The sequence below is a fragment of the Nomascus leucogenys genome, chromosome 7b (genome assembly GCF_006542625.1).
Source record: "Nomascus leucogenys isolate Asia chromosome 7b, Asia_NLE_v1, whole genome shotgun sequence".
In the NCBI taxonomy this organism is placed as follows: domain Eukaryota; kingdom Metazoa; phylum Chordata; class Mammalia; order Primates; family Hylobatidae; genus Nomascus; species Nomascus leucogenys.
This window is the reverse complement of record NC_044387.1, coordinates 88,750,452-88,772,990: the sequence shown is the minus strand read 5'-3', so window position 1 is coordinate 88,772,990 and position 22,539 is coordinate 88,750,452. Positions and strand designations below refer to the sequence as shown.

Genomic DNA, 22,539 nt, shown 5'->3' with positions numbered 1-22,539 from the left:
AAGTTTCAATTTCAGAGACCTATATAACATTCAAAACATTTCATTAAACAGATATTGAAATATCCAAGGATGGTATGGCATTTAAACATTTTTTATTTTGCAAGTAATTTATGTCCATTGCAGAAGTACTTGAAAATAGAAAATAAAAATAATGTCACAGTTCAGAGAGACTCACTGTTCTATCAGATCTTTTATTCTATTGCCTGTAGTCACCAGCATGTCCACACTCACATAGACATTTCATGTATTTATTTGTTAATAAAATAAGGCCATATTATATACAAATTGGTCTGTAATCTCCTTTCCTCCCTTATTTATTTCTTGCCAACAACAATAGAGCTACGTTATTATTTTAATAGCTTCATAGTATATATTTATGTGGATGATTATAATTTATGTAACCAGTTGTCTTACTCTAGGCTGCATAGGCTATTTTTATTATTTTTTCTTGTTCTTGTAATACGTTTTTACCTTTGACATCTTTGCCAACTGCTGGATTTTCTCCTGAGGATAAATTCTTAGAAGTGAGGCTATGAGGGTATGGACATTTTTAAGGGGTTGGATATGACTTGTGAGTGGTTCACAGTGAGAAGTAAGAATTCTCTGATCATCTAGAGTAGAGATCTTGCTCTGCCTTCTTGGAGAAGTCTCTCTCTCTTTGCTTGGAAAGGACTCCTAAGGTTCCAGTCGAGAAGTAGTCTGTCTCTCTCAGGCAGCAGAAGATTGTTTACTCATCTGTCCTGGGCATTTGATCTGCTGCTTCAATAGCGTCTTCCCCTTTGGTTTATGAATGCCTCTTCTCTGAGATACAGTCTGTTCATAAAAATGGGCAGGATTGTTTCTGTAGTCATAAAACATGTAGGTTCAGGGTCAAAGGGCAGCCTCACTGTGTACAAGATGTAAGTGATTTGCTCATGAAAATGTCCTTTGATTCTGATTGAGCCTGAAATTAAATAAAATACATGATCAACTGTTTTACACTTCTTTCTTGTTTTAGACTTTGGATAGGGTATTAAAACGAGTGCGATTAACAAGACACGGTGAAGAACTGAAGGCTTTAGCACAAAGGGGGATTGGATATCATCACAGTGGCATGTATTTTAAAGAAAAAGAGTTCGTTGAGATACTCTTTGTAAAAGGGCTTATTAGGGTAGGTAAATTTCTTTGCATTTAAAAAATAAAGTTGTGCATATATGATGCTGAATACCACTAAAAGGTAAAAAATTATACCAGTTGTTTTTCTCATCTAACCAGTGTCTTTTTATTACAACTCGCTGGACTGGACTGCTCCATCTATCCCATTTATTAGAGGAGTTTAAAAATTATTTCTACATTGAAAAATAATATTTATAATGGAGTAGTATAGCTGTGGTAATCTAGGCATAACATCCTTTACTCTTTTTTTTTTTTTTAAATTTTTATGAGATGGAGTCTCGCTCTGTTTTCCAGGCTGGAGTGCAGTGGCGCAATCTCGGCTCACTGCAACCTCCGCCTCCCAGCGTCAATCAGTTTTCCTACTTCAGCCCTCCGGTGTAGCTGGGATTATAAGCGCACACCACCATGCCCAGCTAATTTTTTTTTTGTATTTTATTAGAGACAGGGTTTCACCATGCTGGCCAGCCTGTTCTCGAACTCCTGACCTCATGATCCACCCGCCTGGGCCCCCCAAAGTGCTGGGATTACAGGCGTGAGCCACTGTGCCTGGTCATAACCCTTTACTCTTTAACACTTAGTATCCAGGACGTAGTTCTTACAGTTTTGTCCTAGACAGCTCATAAGGATATTTATACATTTAGTATAAATGACTATACTTTTAGTCAGACTATTTTCTAATGTCATACCTTAGCTAAGAGAAAGACATTTCTTTTTTAAGAATTGGAAAAAGCTTGCACTAGACTAACATGTTTTACACAGAGCTGTTAGATGTGATACCTCCAAATGAACTTGGCAGAGGGTAAGGAGATCTTAGATGGCTCGTAGTTAAATGCTTTATGTTAACTTTTTGTTAGTATGTTTCAGAAGCTTGCAATATTCTATTTCTAGGTGGGGATAGTGTGTGAAGAGTTGTGTAGGAGGGTAGTCACGCTATTCAGGGTATTTATTTTGTAATCTTTTTGTTTTTTGAGACGGAGTCTTGCTCTGTCACCCAGGCTGGAGTGCAGTGGCACAATCTCGGCTCACTGCAACCTCCACCTCCTGGGTTCAAGCCATTCTCCTGCCTCATTCTCTTCAGTAGCTGGGATTACAGGCATGCACCACCATGCCCAGCTAATTTTTGTATTTTTAGTAGAGACAGGGTTTCACCATGTTGGCCAGGCTGGTCTCAAACTCCTGACCTCAGATGATCAGCCCACCTCAGCCTCCCAAAATGCTGGTATTACAGGCGTCAGCCACCATGCCCAGCCATTTTTGTAATCTTAAGAAGAGTGAGGAGTATTAGATATCATAAATAAAAGTTGTTTTTTGCTGTTTATAAAAATAAAATATCGTGAACAACTCTGCTCAGTTTTCATATGTGTATCATTTATTTGTCATTTTAAAGGACAAATAACCAGAAAAGTTTTCATAAAGGTTATTAATTATGGGCAAAGGTCACTCCAATTTTGTTCACCACAGTCAGTGTTGTAGATCTTGTCACATAGTAGTGGCTCAATAAAAGCTAATGAGTGAGTAAATGAATGAATATGTAAATGAATGAATAGCCGTATTATTATGAAAGTGTTATTCTGAAACTGCAGGAGCTTGCTACACAGAACTTTTTTTTTTTTTTTTTTTTTTGAGACAGAGTTTCACTCTTGTTGCCCAGGCTGGAGTGCAATGGCATAATCTCAGCTCACTGTAACCTCTGCCTCCAGGGTTCAAGCAATTCTGCCTCTGCCTCCTGAGTAGCTGGGATTACAGGCATGCACCACCATGCCAGGCTAATTTTGTATTTTTAATAGAGACAGGGTTTCTCCATGTTGGTCAGGCTGGTCTCGAACTCCTCACCTCAGGTGATCAGCCTGCCTTGGCCTCCCAAATTGCTGAGATTACAGGCGTGAGCCACCACACCTGGCCAGAACACATTTTTTAAAAAAATGGTATTTATTATGGCTAAATTCTAAAGTTTAGTGATTTGAGCCTTTCGTTTTTATTGATGAACTTTTACAGATGAAAAATAATGGGTTGAATTTGGATGGGTTTATAAATATCAATTAGAAAGTCTTTTTGCTTACTCTGTCATTAAATAATTGAAATAATTATGGCACAGGTTAATAGTAGTGTATTTGACAGGAAGAGAACGCAGCTATATGCACCTAGCATTAAATAGGTGATTGGGCACATAACGGATATTAAGAAAGTAAATAAGAAGGAAAATGTAACTTTATTATCCTTCAATTAATTAGATCAGTTATGTTTGGATAAAACCTCCATAAACAAACATGAGAATGTAAGGCAAAACATTATTACCGTATCTTAAGGAAAATTTGTATGCTTGTTGTTCGTTCATTCATGCATTTATTGGACACATATTTATTGTGCATCTGCTGTGTGTCCAGTACTCTTCCAGGTGCTGAGGATACAGCAGTGGCCGAGAGAGATCAGTGTCCATGTCCTCATGATACTGAAGGTCTTGGGGGGACAAGTAAACATGGTGATTTTAGAAACGATGGTGCAGGAAGTCTTTTTGGACTTTTATATAGAGATCAGAAAAAGCCTGCAAATGGAGATTTGGGGAAAATGATTTTAGGGTGAGCAAATGGCAACAGTTAGGATGCCGAAGTAGCAGTGTTCTTTGAATAGTCAGGCAGTTGCAAGAACAGTGGGGCTAGTATGTTAGTTTTAATGACATGTGGTTCGTTAAAGCTCTAAGAGTTGTTCAGTGACTGGAGTGGAAAATAGATCTTGTGTCCTTATAGATATGATATATTTGTATTAACCCTTGTTTTTCTTTTCCTAGGTAGTGACAGCTACTGAAACACTTGCCTTAGGGATCCACATGCCATGCAAATCTGTTGTTTTTGCCCAAGACTCAGTCTATCTGGATGCTTTAAATTACAGACAGGTAACTCTCTGACTCTTTAACTCCCATTGCTGAAAGCTGAGTGTGAAATAATGACCCATGTGGCACTCACATCTGGTAATAGGCTACGGTTTGTGTCCTTCCTTTTAGCCTATGTGGCACAGCATTTTTGAGTTGAGTGGCCTCATATCTTGTTGCTTCATGTTGTGGGATTTATCTGTTTCACTATTTTTTCACAGTTAGGGTTTATTGGCTTAATAATCTTAATGTATTTCAGTTTTTAGTGTAGTTTTTATGTTTCTTGAGAAATGTACAGCTGTTCTGATTCTTGATCCTTTATAGTGCTCCTTTATTTTAGTTTTCTGGGAGTGTGTAAAATGGTCTGAAATTCCTTGCGTTATCTGTTTCCTTTAATTTGCCTTTCTCTGTGTGTGGCATTTGGTATTATCAATTCCTGGGTCTTTTGGGAATCCTGTCATTTAAATTAGGTAGGTTTTGACTTCCTTACTTGAAGTTTAGTACTGAGTATTTAGGAGTCATTGACCACCTGTTTTCCAAATTCCAAGACTTTAATACCATTCACCTTCTTGAGAGTTTATGCTTTTTTTTAAAAAAAGGTTTTCATTATCATTTTAGTGGAATTTCTGGAGTGAGAAATGTTACTTGGAGGTCTCTAGATAACTTTTTAAAAATCAAGGATAAAAATATGTCTGTATTATAAGGCGAGGGAGGAAAGAGAGATAAAGGAAAGAAAAACAAGGTTGAGAGTGAGAAAAATAAAAATAAAAGAGAAGGGCTATATAACACAGATTTAGACACAAAGATGTTATACCTGAGAGTCTTCTCATTTCCTTATGTGACATCCTATGTGTGATATATATTGCAAGTCAGAGGGAAGAAAAATCACCTCCTCTGTACGCACTGCTAAAAAAAAAAAACTGACAATAATCTTTGCCTAGTCTCAAAATATAAAAGATAAATTATAAAATATAAATTTTATCATTTTGCTTATTCTTGAAATTTTCCTCTTTTCTTATTCAAATGTAGATCACATGAAGTCTTCTAGACTGGAATATGAAGACTGTGATTTTACAGGGAGAAGGAGTTTATCTCCATTTCCTGACCTTTTAGGATGTTGCTGTTTCAACTTTAAAAGCCATATTTTCCTTTTCTCAAGTATAGCTATAGACCATATCACCTTTTACCATATTCTGTTTTGAAAAACAGGAAGTCCCCGAGCTGGAATTTTTCAGTTTTTCTCTTTTTCCTGTAGAGAGCAAAGTTTCTCTTAAGGGACTTTTGTTTCCTTCAGAATTATGGTCTCCTTTTTTCTCTTCCTTGCCAAAATCACTAGTTTGGAAGAAATCCAACATCATTTATTTACTATGGACCACAATGAGAGTGGAACTACTTTGTTATCCTGCCCTGATGACTTAGCATTATCTCCTAGGACAGAAGAAAATATACTTTCTCTGTGAATGGATTTTATTTGTTTCTCGAGGGTCAGGTGGCAGACCTTTCTGGGAATTGCCGCTTGCACTCACACCCCTCAACAACCGCCTAATCATCCCAAATGTCAGGTTGCCTCTGTTTAGAGAAATGCACTTAAAACAGAATTGTGTTTCCATATTATTCCTGTGTTATTTACAATTTGTCTAGAAGGATGTGTCATACAATGAGAACCAGAAAATGTTAGTTCTACTGCTTGCACTTTCATACCAAAAGTATTTCATGCATTTCAGTTTTGTCATGATCTTATAGCTACAGCCTTAGTTTAGCTGTCATTATTTTGACTTCATGTGAGTATTTTGACACATCTTCCAACTAGAAGTAAGCATTTACTATGTTTTATACTTAAAAGTTTAAAAAAAGAAAATCTACCTGTGGATTTATGTTTCTCACTCAACAACTAAGTTATTATTTAGAAATATAAATAGAAAATTCAGTCTCCAAAGCTGGTTTCCCAGGAACTGACTTCAGTGACTTTGTCCAGATGTATCAAAATCTTATTCTTTCTCTAGATCTATTTGAATATGTGGCATGAAGCTATGCACCTTCCTTCCTTCTAGTGCTTTCTTTGATAGAGGAATCTAGTCTCATGGGAGTGTGATTTTTCCTAGCACAGCAGGTAATACAGACCCCTGAACTACGTATTTTCTATTAGCTCTTTAAAGCAAATAATATGCTTTACTGTATTAATTGAAAAAAATGATATGGATTTTCTGCTAACATGCCATTTTCTCCTTTTGGTCTTTCCATTTTCTATCTTTTAAAATATACTCATTTATATATTCCTTCAAATGGCATTTATTATGAGTCAAATACATGTCATGACCTGCTCCTAGGTGTCTTCCTCATGTCACTCAATCTTCATAGGACTTTATTGCCTGTAAAATAAAGAGAATACTTGTTAGCTTCACCTTCCTGGCTTCTCTTCAACAGTCAAGGAGAGCAGATTACACAAGGCTGTGAATAGTAGGAAGCTATGATTGATTATTAGAATCACTGGGAGCAGCCACTGAGAGAGCTGCCTACCACAGTCTGCTGCCTGGGTCCCAATGAGTCACTTCTTTCCCATGAGCAAAAACACATTCACTGCCTCCCAGGGCCTCCGAAAGTCTCCTTATTGGCATATGCCTGGGATTGCTCTAGTTATCAGAATGCCCTTATTGCTATCACAGTTTCTTGGTATCCTTTCCTGGGCCTCTTCACCACCATGTCAGCATTACCTTGATTCTGCCTACATTCAAATCAGCCTGTTGCCCTGCCCCTCCCCTGCTGGGAGTGCTCACCACCACACTGGTGGCCTGGCTCAAGTCTTGCCTCAGGTACCTATGCGCTAGATCTTCACAGTGCTTCTGAAGGAGTATGTATAATGATTAATACGGGGGAATCTGGTCCTAGATTCCCTAGGCTTAACTCTTTGCCTTATTCTTTACTAGCTGTGCAACTACGGACAAGTTAGTTAATTTCTCGGGTGTCAGTTTCTCAATCTGTACAATGGTGACAATAATTGTATTTCAGAAGGTTATTATGAGGACTAACTGAAAAATGTACACCACTCAGAACTGTGCACAGCACATAGTAAGTGCTCAATGAATGCTGGCTGTGATTAGTAGGGCCCTTTGCATCCTGATCACCATGTGATTTTTTGAAATATATATATTTATTTCTTGTTCTTTCCTAGTGAGAACCTTCTGGCACAAATTGTTTTAGTAATTTACCTCTCATTTCTGCTATACCTTGTTCATCAGGACCTTTGCTCTCCTTCTTCCTCTTACAGACTTCTCCTTCTTTCCCCTGATTGAAATCCCAGCCCCTTTACAAGGGTCTGACTGAACTGTCCTTATGTGTTTTCTTTGAAGTCTTCTTTGATTACTCCATCTTTGGGGAAATGTGATTGCACTTGTTCTTTCACTGTTCTTGTTATGTACTCTTGTAAATTCCATTAAGGAATTTGTATCTCAAATAGCAATTAGCATGGAGATGACAAGAGATGCTGAAGGTATTTGTGGAACTGATGATTTCTTCTGCACAATGTGCATCCATCTGTGCCAGGCTGTCATTTTCAGTTGTGGTATAATGGAAACCATGATAATGGAAAATCTGTGGACATGAGGTGATTATTGCCAAACAGATGTGAGACTTCAGGTGAGATATCTGAACTGCTGGATCTTCCTTCACTATCTCCAGAATGGCCGTGATAATCACTACCCCACAGCCTATGTGAGGATTAAGTGAAATAGGAAAGAGACACATTGAAGGTCCTTAATAAACATTTCCTTCTTCATTTGCTGTGCCTACTTTTTCACTCTGGAGTCATCTTTAATGCTTTTCTCTCCTTTGCTTTTGATGCTTAATCTATTACACAGATCATCCAATTAGTCTTCTGCAGTGGTGTCCTCAGATTTCTGTATCACAATTTCTGTAGCCAGCATCCTTCTTCCTTCATTCTTTACCCAGGGCTATTATAAGAGTGTTAACAAAAGGATATGAGATCTGCAGAGGCAAAACAGAGTTGTATTTTCTATAAAAAACAATCTGCAGATTGGAGAAACTCAGTCTTTGCTGTAAGTGAAAGTGGGCTCTTCAAAGAACAAAGGGAGGGTCTGGCTTAAATAGGGAAAGTTCTCAGCCTTGTTTTCAATCAGATCCTTTGTTTGCAAATGAAGGATTCAAACTTCTTCCTTTCTGATTGGTTGAAATAGTTGAGCCCTGACTGAGTGGTTTCCAAGCTCCGAACCAGAAGTTTCCATCAAATGTTTCTTTCAAACAGCTAGGAGTGGAGATTTCCATCCACGGTTTATCTTGGCACCACCAACAGCAGCTGGTTTGGCTTGATCATAGGAAGCGTCCTTTGACACCTTTACATCTTCCTGAGAACACAGCGTGCATGACCACTCCCTCACCCTGCCGTGGCTGCCTAGCTCTGTTTTACCTTTGAGCACCTCAGCCATAGGAGTCCATTCTGTCTGTTGGCCAGGGGCATACTTTAACAGTCCTTCTGGTTATGATTTGCCCGTATTCTATTCTGTGCTGTAGATGATGGATAGCATAGTTTTTCTTCATGTCATTTTCTGGCAAGGGAGTATTTGATGGCTAATTCTACTCTAGGATCAAATATAGAAGTGTTGGCAATCTTCAACCCTTTATCAATAAAACCTCTTTTACTCTCTATCTAAAATATGTATATTCTTACACTCATGAACATTTATCCTAATCAATCTAATCTTCTTACTGTTTCTAACCATCTTTCTAATCTCTGTCTTCTTGCTTTTTTCTTCTCTGCTGTCATTTTTTTGCATGGGTTGTCTACCACGTAATCTTCAGGAATCTCATTTTTAGGATTCCCAGAGGCAGGCTCACATGGTCCTTGGGGACGTGACTTTGATTAAAAAAAATCAGGGATTAGCTGAATCGGCTACTTCTCAGTTGTTGGATTGTGGCTAAGTTACTTAGGTTCTCTGTGCTCAGTTTTCTTATCTTTGTTCTTTTTTTTTTTTTTTCTCCAACATGACATTAGAAGTCCTTCTTTATCTGTAAATGGGGCTGACAATACTCTCTACCTCACTGGACTATTATGAGGACCGCCTAAAACTAATTTATATAAAGAGCCTAGCACATATTAAGCATTGAATAAATGGCTGTTATTTCTTCTGCAAATAGTTGGTCCTTGACATACTTCTTCCACGAAGCCTTTCAAAATGTTGTCTCTTTCAATAAATTTATTTGATTTGTATCTCAAGGAGCTTAGGCACACTTTTAAAATTTCATAGCTTTTAACTCTATTTGTTAAAAGGGTTAGAGAAAATGGCTTAAATAGGGAACAGTTGCTGTTGGTGGTGCCAAGTATGGTTGGAATTCCCCGCTTCCAGCAGTTTGAAAGAAACATCCAGCAGACTCTTCTAGTTTGGAGCTTGAAACCACCCAGTCAGGGCTCAACTATTTCAACCAAGCAGAACTGAAGAAGTTTGAATCTTTTATTTGCAAACAAAGGATCTGATTGAAAACAAGGCTGAGAACTTTCCCTATTTAAGCCACTCTCTAGTTCTATTCCTCTCTCTCTCTCTCTCTCTCCCCCCCTCCCTTTGCCTCTCCCTCCCTTCCTCCTTCTGTCCCTCCCTCTCCCTCCTTCTCTTTGTGTGTGTGTGGTGAGAAAGAGTGGGGGGTATATGGACTCTAAGCTCCTTGAGAGCAGGTTCCATTTGTAAGTTTCTTTTACAGATCATCTTACAATCCCTAGTACAGTTGTCTGCATAATAGGGAATACCTGTTAATGACTCTACCTCTGAATATGAGGAAAAATGCAAACTGCTTTTTCTATTCTCTCACTCTATAATAATCACTACAATCAATGCAGAAGACTTCTGTGACCAAATGTGTGGGGATTTCTGCTCACCACCAAGTGGGCAGTCAATTCTGCAGCTCAATTCAATTCCACATTACCTACCTGAAAATAGCATCAGATTCCACACATTGAGGGCTCAGTCCCCAAGACTGCTCCTCTTCAGACACCAGTAACAAGTCTGGTCCTCTGGAACTTAGGACCAACTGGCTTCAAGTTGGGATTCCCATGACCCCCTCTTTGGGTTTAGTTAATTTGCTAGAGTGGCTCATGGAACTCAGAAACACTTATATTTATCAGTTTATTATGAAGGATGTTATAAAGGATACAGAAGAAGAGCTGTGAGGGCAAGGTATGGGTCAAGGGGCACGGAGCTTCCATGCCCTCTCAGGGCACACCACCCTCCAGGAACCTCCATGTACAGCTGTCTGGAAGCTCTTTGAGATAGTCCCTTTAGGTTTTTATGGAAACTTCACTACACAGGCCTGAAGAATTAAACCATTAGCCACTGGTGATAACCTTAACCTTGAGCCCTTCTCCCTTCCCCAGAAATTGCGAGGAGGGGCTGAAAGTCCCAATCCTCTAATCATGCCTTGGTCTTTCTGGTGGCCAGTCCCCATCCTGAAGCTGCCTAGAGACTGCCAGCTATCAGCCAACTCATTCACATACAAGATATTGGAGAGTCCAAGGATTTTAGGAGTCATATGCCAGCAACTGGGACCAAAGACCAAGTATATATCACAATGCCTCATTATCTCTTTTGCCCAGCCACACTATATTTTTTAAGTGCCATGTTAACATAGATTAGTTTCAGGACTAAATGCACAATTTAACACAATCCCGGATAGCAAGTGTAAAGTCATAAATGTTTGGACTTCATAGGATATTATTTGGGGAGGTTTTACATTGTGATTCTTTGCTGCTTCCAGATGTCTGGTCGTGCTGGAAGAAGAGGTCAAGACCTGCTTGGAAATGTGTATTTCTTTGATATCCCATTGCCCAAAATAAAAAGACTCATTGCATCCAGTGTTCCTGAGCTGAGAGGACAGTTCCCTCTCAGCATAACCCTGGTCCTGCGACTCATGCTGCTGGCTTCCAGGAGAGAAGACCCAGAGGATGCCAAGGCAAAGGTACTGTGCTGGACACTGCCTGAGGTTGTCTTCATCACTGGCCTGGCTCTAGTCAGGTCTGCTGCTCTTTTAGAAGTCTGTCTTGAGAAAGAAAATAAACTTTCTTTTTGTTTGTTTGTTTTGGAGACAGGGTCTTGCTGTGTCACCTAGGCTAGAGTGCAGTGGTGCAATCATGGTTTACTGCAGCCTTGATTACCTGGGCTCAAGTGATCTTCCCATTTCAGCATCCCGAGTAGCTGGGACTACAGGTGTACATCATCATGCCCAGCTAATTTTTATTTTATTTTTTTTTGTAGAGGTGAGGGCTCACTGTTGCCCAGGCTGGTCTCAAACTCCTGGGCTCGAGCAATCCACCCACTGTATTAGGGTTTTCTAGAGCGACAGAACTAATAGGATAGATATATGTATAAAGAAGAGTTTATTAAGTATTAACTCACCTGATCACAAGGACCCATAATAGGCCATCTGCAAGCTGAGGAGCAAGGAAGCCAGTCTGAGTCCCAAAACGAAAGAACTTGGAGTCTGATGTTCAAGGGCAGGAAGTATCCAGCACAGGAGAAAGATGTGGGCTGGGAGGCTATGTCAGTCTAACCTTTTCCTGTATTTCTGCCTGCTTTATATTCTGGCCATGCTGGAAGCTGATTAGATGGTGCCCACCCACATTAAGGGTGGGTCAGCCTTTCCCAGCCCACTGACTCAAATGTTAATCTCCTTTGGCAACACCCTCAAAGACACACCTAGGATCAATACTTTGAATCCTTCAATCCAATCAAGTTGACACTCAGTGTTAACCATCACACCTGCCTTGGCCTCCCAAAATGTTGAGATTACAGGTGTGAGCCAGCGCACTTGGCCAGGAAACTTTTTATCTGAGGAATGTGAGTGCCCATTAATTATCAGGCCCAGAGAGGCATTGGAATGTGACGGTATGATGGCAGTCATGTCTCACTCCCCTCCTGAGCTAAATAATTACCTCTTGAAGCCACTTCCTATGTGGGCTCTAGGCTAACTGACATGAAGTATCTATGAAACACCATACATTGGACACCATACCTCATTCCTTGTAGTTCAACAATGTATAGCCAATCACAAATCAATGTTATTTCTGTAAAACTGAGAACTCCTGTCAAAAAACTTTGTATCAGCTCACTTCTTGTCCCCTTTTGCCTTTAACAATCTGCTTGTAACAAAGATTGAGCAGAATACTCTTTGGGACAACTTGGAAGTGTGTCTGTCCCAGACAGCTGTCTTCAACCTTGGCCCAAATGAACTCTCTGTATTAATTTTGGCCTCAGTATTTTTCAGGTCAACAGTAGCAATAACTTTTCAGTTTCATCACTCTTTTAATGCTTTGCATTTTCTTGATTATTATATGTTTCTTCAGGACAGAAAAAATAATTAATTTTGTTTTACCACCAAAGACCGTAAGGCATTAAGAATTACCAGGGTTATTTTAATGTGTGAAAAGCAATATAGTATAGTGGTTGGATATTGGCTACAGACTCATAAAGGTCTGGACTAGGTCCCTGGTTCAATTATTTATTGACTATTTAACTTTAATGAGGCAATTACATTTTCCTAAACCTCAGAACTGTCAGCTATAAAATGGCAATAACAACCACTATAGATTATAGTTAAATTAAATGAACTAGTTAATGCAAGTCAAGGACTTCTTAGCATCATATTCGATTAGTAGTAAACACATAAATGCTAGCTATTATCGTTTGTAGTCTCAGGTCTTATGATTTTAGTTTTAGGTTTTTTTTGTTTTGCTTTGGTGTTCATTAAAGAGAAGAATGGGAAAAGCACTTGCTAACTTTTTCATTCTTTTTATGTGTTGTTTTTTACTTTTTCCTTTATAAAGGAGGTCAAGTATGAGTGAAAACTGATAATATAACTTGTTTTTGACTGTCCATATATTTTTTGTGGAAAAATAGATTTGCTTCTACCTTAAATTCTGTTATGTTGTCAGCATTTGCCACTTAATTAGATCAATATGAAATTTTTACATTAAAGAATTATTAGAAGAATTATAATTGAAATGAAAGATCGAATATGTTCTCAAATGTGTCAGTCTTAATTCCAGATAAAAATGAGGAAAACAGTATTGCTGTATTAAAAATAAAAATTATATTTTAAATATAAAATAACCTGTTTATAAAAGTTTATTTGGAACCATAGAAAAGCTGAAAGAAGGAAAAATCACCCATACCTAGTTCCACTGCTCACTTGATCTTAGCCAGAAGGCCAAGAAGTGATAGTTCCACCACTCAAAGGAAACTACTTTATTATTTTGGTATATTTCTTCCAGTCTTTTCTACCTAAATGTGGGTAAGTGTTTGCTTTTTAAAGAATGGATGCAGTTATGTTGAACTAGATGTCAGAATTTGGTAGATTTGCCTGAGGTTTTCAATCAGAACAATTTTGGGGGTGTAATCCCATGTTGAGTAATATATAATTCACATTAAAATTTAAATTTAATAAAATGTCATTGTAAGGTTACCAAGTTTTCCATATTGGTATATATTCACTATCATGGCCAGTTACATCAGATTCCACTTGCCAAGACAAAGAGTCTTCCCAGAACCCTGTAATGAGTCAGGTGTGTGCCTTTTGATAGTCACAGAGAACAGCGACACCAAGTTATATGTAAAAGTGGCCCCATTCTTGATTTTGATTACTGTCCCAGGAAGAGAGAGTAGTACACTTTTAAGGTTTTTGTTGTGGTTTTTTATATAATAACGTTTATGAGGGTTGCATATTTTCTGGGCTCCTGCATATTTGAGGAGATTTTTTCTTTTGTAGTAAGGACAATTTAACCAGGCATAAATTTATTGGATTTGAGCCATTAGTCTTCAGAATTGTTGATGCTTCATTTTCTTTGGCATCTGCTGTTGTAGAGATATAATCTGTGGCCCTACTGATTGCTGTTTTCTTGTAGGTCACTTGACTTTTTCTGCCCATGTATATGGATCCTTTTCTTTATTCTTATAGGTTACTTTTATAGGAGAAGTTTCTAGTTATAGATTTTTTTTTAAATTGATAGTGTTTCTCATATTCAGAACCTTTTCAATTTATCACATGCAAGTTGTTTTTGAAGTAAGAAATATATTTATTAAATTAGATTTTTAATTTGATTTCTATTTTAATTGCTTTGGTTTCTTTATTAGAAAAAGTTTCACTGGCTGGGTATGGTGGCATATACCTGTAGTCCCAGCTATCTGGGAGGCTGAGGCAGGAGGATAACTTGAGTCCAGGAGTTTGAAGTTGCAGTGAGCTATGACCTACTGCATTCCAGCCTGTGATGGGAGGGAATGCTGCAAAGGTCTCTGAAATGTCTGTGAGGACTTTTCCAATTGTCTTGACTATCAGCATTTGCCTTCCTTTTAGTTATACAAATATATGCAGGCTGCTTGAATTCCTGCCCAGAAAATAGGCTTTTCTTCTCTGCCACATGGCTAGGCTGCAAATTTTTCAGATTTATACTCTGCTTCCCTTTCAAATACAAGTTCTAGTTTCAGGTCGTTTCTTTGCTAACACATATGTGCATAGGTTGATAGAAGCAGCCAGGCTACATCTTGAACATTTTACTACTTAGAAATTTATTTCTGCCACATACCCTAAATCATCTCTTTCAAGTTCAAAGTTCTACAGATCCCTAGAGCAGGAGCAAAATGCAGCTAACCTCTCTGCTAACACTTAACAAAATTGACCTTCACTCCAGTTCCCAATAAGTTCTTCATCTCCATCTGAGACCTCATTAGCCTGGACTTCACTGTCCATATTACTATTAGCATTTTCATCACAACAGTTTAACAAGTCTTTAGGATGTTCCAAACTTTCCCTCATCTTCCTGTCTTCTTCTGAGCCCTCCACAAAATTCCAGCCTCTGTCCACTATGCAGTTCCAAAATCGCTTCCACATTTTCAGATATCTTTATAGCAGTGCCCTGCTCCTCAGTATCAACTTTCTGTATTAGTTCATTCTCACGCTGCTATACAGAGACACTTGAAACTGGGTAATTTATAAAGAAAAGACATTTTATTGGCTCATGGTTCTACAGGCTTTACAGGAAGCATAAGTAGCTTTTGCTTCTGGGTAGGCCTCAGGAAACTTTCAATCATGTCAGAAAGTGAAGGAGAAGTAGGTCATGTGTTACATGCACGGCTGGAGCAGGAGCAAGAGAGGTAGAGGGGAGGTGCTACACACTTTTAAACAACCAGATCTCATGATAACTCACTATCATGAGAACAGCACCAAAGGGGAAATTCACCTCCATGATCCAGTCACCTCCCATCAGGCCCCACCTCCAACATTGGGGATTACAATTTGACATGAGATTTGGGTGATGACACAGATCCAAATACTTCCATTCTGTTGACTGCAATCTACCTAATTCCATTAGGTTTAATGGGATAACTCAAGATTCAGAACAATACAATTACTCTATTTACCTTTAGAATGGCCTAACAGAGCGAATCTTGTAAGCCAGGTTGGCTTTCATACTTTATTTTTTCAGGCCACTGTTGGTCACCACTGTTTCAGAGATTTAGCAGATTATTTGCCAATCTGGGTTATGTATAACAGTTCTGCTTTATATGATGTGTTTAATTCAAGGAAGCATGTGCCATGTGAAGACACAATCAAAGAGATAATATGAAATCAAATGAAATTTACTTTCACATAAGATCTGGTAACATTATCTATATAGTGTGTACGTGTACTATTTATTACATATCGGTATTTACAAATACTGTTTAAAACTAGACAAATTAAAGTACTCTTCTTTTACAGGTGTTGTCAGTGCTAAAGCATTCATTGCTGTCTTTTAAGAGACAAAGAGCCATGGAGACTTTGAAACTTTACTTTTTGTTTTCCTTGCAGCTCCTGATCAAAGAGGTATCACCATGCTTTAGCTTTTGGTTCTCTGTAACTAGTACCATGTAAATTTCTTTCTATGCTAAACCAACTGAAGTTTCTATAAGCTGCATTCAATGATAATGTTACTTATCACTTATTAATAAATGAAGTCGGGTAATATTTGTCAATCACTCACACTGGTATTTTATGGTATTTGAGTACATGGTAAGTTAAATCAACTTTTTTTTCCTCATTTTTAGGACTATTTAAATAAAAAATGTAATCCAAAGAAATTTGCAGGACTTGCATCATATTTGCACGGTCATGAACCTTCAAATCTTGTTTTTGTAAATTTTCTCAAGAGAGGCCTTTTCCATAATCTCTGTAAGCCAGCCTGGAAAGGTAAGCTTGGGTTTTGTACCTGTAGTCCAAAAATGGCAACATATTTCTTGAATAGCCAAAGCCTCAGATATGTTTTTCTCTTCTTCCTCCTTCTCATTTATTAAAGCAAATAAATACTAAGTATATGTTCAGATTTACAGATGCCAAAAAATTAGACACTAAAAGTCAACTGATATTTATGCTAATGAAGAGTATTTGAGGGCTACTTATGTATTACTTAACCGATAAAGAATATTTGCAGAAGAGAAAATGGAGAAGCATAGAAAGAGAATAAGTTTCTGATGGTCATGTGATTTTAGTATGCTTCAGAGCCCAGTTAATTATACCTAGCCACCTTTTAATGCCCATGGTATGGCGCTCATGTGTTATGGGGAGTGGAGAGTAGGTCAAGATGACCAGAACCTAGAGCTAGTGTTTAGAAGTGTTGGTAGGTAAGTTTGGGAGCTTTGTTTTGACAGGATTTTGAAACACCCTAAATAGCAGGGCAAGGAACCTGGATTTTTCAATTAGCCATTGAGATACCCTCAAAGATTTTTGAGTAAAGGAGGGATATGCTTATATTCATGCTTTGGAAAGATTGATCACTCGCAAGATGGCCTGAAGAAAGGAGAGTGCAAGTCAGGAAACCAGTTAGTAAACATTCTGGGGTGGGAACTGGGGTGGGTATAGCAAGGATGAAAAACAAGGCACAGAATATAAAAGCTCCTGTCTTACCCAAAAAAAAAAATGTGCACATAGTGTGGCAAATATGGTCAATTTCTGAGGTATTTATTTACTAGAAAATTTTGCCTTCAACAAAAGGAAATGTACTATAAAAACAAATTTAAGCACAAAATACATGGAATCAACATTATTCTTATTTACAATAATGCTTTTTATTTCAATAGGCTCACGACAATTTTCCCAAGATGTGATGGAAAAGCTCGTGTTAGTATTGGCAAATTTGTTTGGAAGAAAATATATTCCAGCAAAATTCCAAAATGCTAATTTAAGTTTTTCTCAGTCAAAGGTAAAGTTTGTTATGCTTACAATGATGTAATAATGATAGTTATTAAATGTATGCTACTGGAAAGCATTCAGTACCTACAGGGTTAAATTAATATAAGCTACTCCATTTGTTTTAATAGTGTTGTCTTTTCATAATTAGAGTTCTATTTAATTTTTAGTTCAAACATCTTCCCCTGCTGATCTGACAAACACTTCTTATCCCTAAAGTTTTTTCACTTTATTGGAGCAAATTATGTAATTCAGTAGCAACAGAGATTACATACACAAATAGTCATTTAAATAGAATGACAGCCCTACTGCTGAACCTATAGTTCCCTTGGGATTGTTTGCAGCTAGGGATGGGGGTGCAGGGAAGGAATTACATTATGAGCTCTAATGTCCTCTTCAGACAATATTGAGGTAGTCACCTAAGAAAGAATCCCCTAACTTAAGGGTTGAGAGACTGAAAGAAAAATTATTTTCTAAGTTTTTTTGTAACACTGTTTATTTCCAATTTCTTATTTTTTTAAAGACACAACAACAACAAAATAATAACAAGCAAACAAAACCCAAGAAAATGTGCATTAGAACCTGGGAATGTAGAAGCTTGTTTCTATCCAGTAACCCTAATGAACAGAGAACAAAAGGGCAATTAGCATTAATGTAGGCTTTCTGACCTCACAATGCGTCTGGATATACCTCCAGACTTGAGCACCCAATTTTGGTTACTGACATATATCCACATTGCAAACCACTGGAACTGTTAATCCTTTTCTTAAATGCATACACATTTTAAAGTATTTTAAAAGGAAACTTCATATTTACTACTACTGTAAATAGAAAGCCAGGATCTTTGGTTTCAAAACTAAGGAAGCCATAAGAATAGATGCGGTTAACATGGTTCTCAGCTGAAGCTGCTCTCTCTTTGCTACAAAAAGAGATTATAAACTTTTAGAGAAACAATGGTGGTCTATTGCCTCTGGACTTTCTAGGGTGATCAGAAAGAATAGAAGAGGACTGGGCAGAAGATATTTTTATTTATTTATATTTACTTATTTATTTGAGACGGAGTCTTGCTCACTCACCCAGGCTAGAGTGCAGTGGTGCAATCTCAGCTCACTGCAACTTCCACCTCCCGGGTTCAAGCCATTCTCCTGCCTCAGCCTCCCAAGTAGCCGGGATTACAGGCAGTCGCCACCATGCTTGGCTGATTTTTTTGTATTTTTAGTACAGTTGAGGTTTCATCAGGTTGGCCAGGTTGGTTTTAAACTCCTGACCTCAAGTGATCCACCCATCTTGGCTTCCCAAAGTGGCGGGATTACAGGCATGAGCCACCATGCCCAGCCCACTTTTTATTTTTTAAAACTGATTTATAATTATTTAATGTTCTGTGTGTCATGCTAAATCATCTCATGTACCTCTCATATTATGTACCATAATTTGGGATAACTGCTCCATATTAGTCAATTAGCAAAGATTTATTGAGCAATAAATATGTGTAAACTGTAGCAAAAATCATGATTGGGAAACATAGTTGCTACTTTCCAAGAGCTTGCTCTCCTGATGGAGCTGTATAGCATACACATTCGAGAAGGTGGCAGACAACACAAGGTGTACATGGCAAGCAGCACGTGCTGCCCTAGAATGGTGTCCAGCAGTGGCACAGTGGTAGGACATGGAAGGCATAGCAGTAAAGAGACCATATCACTTTGACCAGAGTGTAGAGCTGCACCTGTCAATTTGTTCTTTTGTCTTGGTCCATCCACAGATAGAGCTGAATCCGAGGTAGGCTTGTGGAAATTGTCATACTATCCACTGTAAGGAGTTGGTAGGGGCATTCTTTATTATGTCCACACAGTTGCCTTTTGTAAGAATCCCCCCGGAAAATTCTTATCTGATATTAGTGCTGAGAATAAATAGCTGTTTATCTCATAGACATTCTGAAATGTGTCATTCACACTTGCTCCTAGGAATCTTAGAATATAATTTGTGCCCCATTTTAGTCTGTCTGTCTTGTTTTTCTTTCCTTTTTACCAAAGTTTTTTTTTTTTTTTTTTTTTTTTTTTTTTTTTTTTTTTTTGAGATGGAGTCTCGCTCTGTCGCCCAGGCTGGAGTGCAGTGGCGCAATCTCGGCTCACTGCAAGCTCCGCCTCCCGGGTTCACGCCATTCTCCTGCCTCAGCATCTCCGAGTAGCTGGGACTACAGGCGCCCGCCACCACGCCCGGCTAATTTTTTTGTATCTTTTTAGTAGAGACGGGGTTTCACCGTGGTCTCGATCTCCTGACCTCGTGATCCGCCTGCCTCGGCCTCCCAAAGTGCTGGGATTACAAGCGTGAGCCACCGCGCCCGGACCCTTTTTACCAAATTTTGATTTATATGATCATATTATATTATCTTTACCCTTATAAAATACCTCAATTATTGGAAAAGTACAGGGTATGAATAAATTAAGGAAAATATCAAATAAATAATAAACCCATAATTGTAACAGAAGAAAACCAGGAACATTTCTAGTGTCATAGCTATTTCTAACCCACACTAAAGAAACTTCTAGTCCTAATTCTGAAAGAATTTGTTTTTAAACATGAAATTTGGAAGCTGAGTTAGCTTGCAATACCAGCTACTTCTCTATCTACTACCTGTCGGATTTAGAACAAGTTTACCTCTGTGAGGGTTAGCTCCCTCATGTCCAAAATGTAGATGAAAATGTTTACTGCATAGGGTTGTTCTCAGGATTAATTGAGCTAACATATAACAAGTGCTTGGGGCAGCACAGCAGTGTTGGCACATAATCTGAACTCAATAAAGAATTGATGCTACTATTGCTGCATTAACTTGTTACTTGCTCTCTAAATATGTCCCTCAAGTCTCTGAAATATACCTAAGTTTAAGATCAGTGTAGGACATGTTTCAATTAAATTGGTGGTTTTGGCTAAGTGGAGTCAAAACAACTTTTTTTTAGGAAATATATTTACATTTGTAAATGTTGGTTGAAATCAAAAGGAAATTTAATCTTAATCTCACAGGTGAATAAAGTAATCAAGGGCTTCGATGAATGAACATCAATCTACAGAACTATGCTGCAATCTTATCACCACGCAGTTTAATTTTTTAAATAAAAGTAAAGAGATCTCTCTGAAATGTATTTCGCCCATAGGTGATCCTTGCTGAACTCCCGGAGGATTTTAAAGCTGCTTTACATGAGTATAACCTGGCAGTAATGAAGGATTTTGCCTCCTTCCTACTGATTGCTTCCAAGTCGGTGAACATGACAAAAGAGTATCAACTCCCTTTGTCAAGAATCAGTAAGCAAATTTTAGTTCCATTCTGGAACAATTTAAAGAGTAAACAATCTTGGCTAAGAAAGCCTCTGGATATTGGATGCTTCAAAGCTGGTAAAGGAGCTTATTACAGGGCAGCTGTGCTAACCCAACTGTTTTATCCTCAGAAAACAATTTAGCCCATTGTAGGGTGTGGTAATGGCTCTGTTTTCCAATTAAAAAAAATTATAATTACCAAGTATTAATTGGGCAATGGAGGAAAAAAATAAAAGTCATTCATGAACCATTTTGATGGAAGGTTGCCTATCTGTGCAGGTTGGAAAACTGGATCAGAAAAAGTGACAGATGAAAAAGAAAATGGCATAATTTCTGGCATTTTTTTCCCCTGAGAGGCAGTTGCATAGTGGTTACAAATGTGAACTCTGGAAGCAGAATGACAAGGTCTAAATCCTGGCTCTGCTACTTATTAACCATGAGGTCTCGTGCCAGTTACTTAATCTTTCTGTGTCTCAATTTTTTAATCTGTAAAATGAAATGACTAAAAATATTACCTAGCTTACAGAATTTTAGAGGATTGGGTATATTAATGTTTATAAGGTTCTTAAAACAGTGCATGGCACATAGTTAACATCGTGTAAGTCGATTCTACCCAACGTGGTAGCCACCAGCTAGCTACATGTCACTATTTAAATTAAGTTGATTAAAAATAAAACAATTGAAAAGTTAATTCTTTAGTCACTTTAGCTTTAGTCACTTTAACTTTCCAGTGCTAGTGGCTTCTACTTTGGACGCAGTAGAGGTAGAATATTTCTATCATTACGGAAAGTTCTAGTGGACATTGCAAATGTCATTGTTTGCTTCAATTATTTGTTCTTGGTTGAGGAGTAACTGGTATTGCAAAGTAACTAAGCTTCCAAATTTCAATTTTATAGCAGGAAACTTTTAGGGGAGAATAAATGGAAAGAAGAAGCTGGACTAAGAGTAAAGGGTGGAGCCATAAAATGATTCCCATATTCCCCTGTCTCTTAATGTAGTCTTAGCTGGAGTAAAAGACAGGGAGGTAAGCATTGTAGTTACTCAAGATTTGTTGATGTAGGACACAGCATGAGCAAATGCAGACAATAATGGTGGAAGCAAGGAAAGTAGTGCAGAGAAAAGATGATGGGAGTGTGTGATTGTGTCATGATGGGAAAAAGGAGCCAGGCCTGAGTGCATGACTTGGTGCCTTCCAAGTCCAATGAGATGGTACTCACTGGACGGAACCTCTGTTTTATCTCTTATGCCAGCTCCAAATCCACTGGTAGGAGCTGCCTGAACGTCGTGTCTAGGAGGTTTCTGAGGTTATATCTCAGTTCATAGGCAAAAATAACAGGTAATAAAAAAGAGTAATGATAATAATTTAATAGTCAACATGGATTGAATGATTACTCTGTGCCAAGCTGTGTTAATGACTTTATGCACCATATCTCAATCAGTTTTCATTCTGATGAGATGAATGTCACCTACTGTGGCTTGACCTACAGTGAGTTTAAAAGGGTTAACATTTGGGCTGATTTTTAAAACCTAACGTGACCTAGTCCAAAATGGTCAGAATTCACAGGTAAAGAATGTGAAGACTCCCAACTCGTGTCTCACTTGATGAGCTGCAAGGAAGGAAGAGTAGCCATTTCACCATTTGTTTGTCTTTCGGGGAACACAGATAACGATTTACTTCGACCAGAGACTATCAACCAGGTAAGTGAAGGATATGTCTTATATACAAAATGTGTTTAACAGACAGAGTGGGGTTACATTGCTGTGAAGCCTTGATAGGACCTCAAACCCAAAACACTGAAAAATGTCCACTGATGAGCATCATTGTCTAAGAGAATGAAGCCTTGGAGGCCAGTGTGATTTTATGCTCCATGGAGTTGGCCTGAGAAACCCTGCTTCTTTGTCTAAAATTTCAGACACCACTGTTTTTTCTCTCTTTTTTTTTTTTTTTTTTTTTTTTTTGCGATGGAGTCTCGCTCTGTTGCCCAGGCTGGAGT

The 22,539-nt window shown here is 38.2% G+C and overlaps 1 protein-coding gene across 3 annotated transcripts in view; it reads left to right on the top strand.

Annotated features, from left to right (window-relative positions):
- The window catches only part of DDX60L (DExD/H-box 60 like), a 116,237-nt gene that overhangs the window by 76,582 nt on the left and 17,116 nt on the right, over positions 1–22,539 (top strand). For 2 of the 3 annotated variants that reach the window (XM_003257946.4, XM_012507967.2), the window contains exons 28-35: positions 998–1,150; positions 3,941–4,045; positions 10,778–10,978; positions 15,773–15,877; positions 16,099–16,240; positions 17,128–17,249; positions 20,386–20,533; positions 22,101–22,243. In XM_003257946.4, coding sequence (XP_003257994.2) covers positions 998–1,150; positions 3,941–4,045; positions 10,778–10,978; positions 15,773–15,877; positions 16,099–16,240; positions 17,128–17,249; positions 20,386–20,533; positions 22,101–22,243 — 1,119 coding nt within the window. Of the gene's footprint in view, positions 1–997; positions 1,151–3,940; positions 4,046–5,050; positions 5,483–10,777; positions 10,979–15,772; positions 15,878–16,098; positions 16,241–17,127; positions 17,250–20,385; positions 20,534–22,100; positions 22,244–22,539 lie in introns of those variants that run through there. The other variant, XM_012507968.2, reaches the window with a different exon arrangement.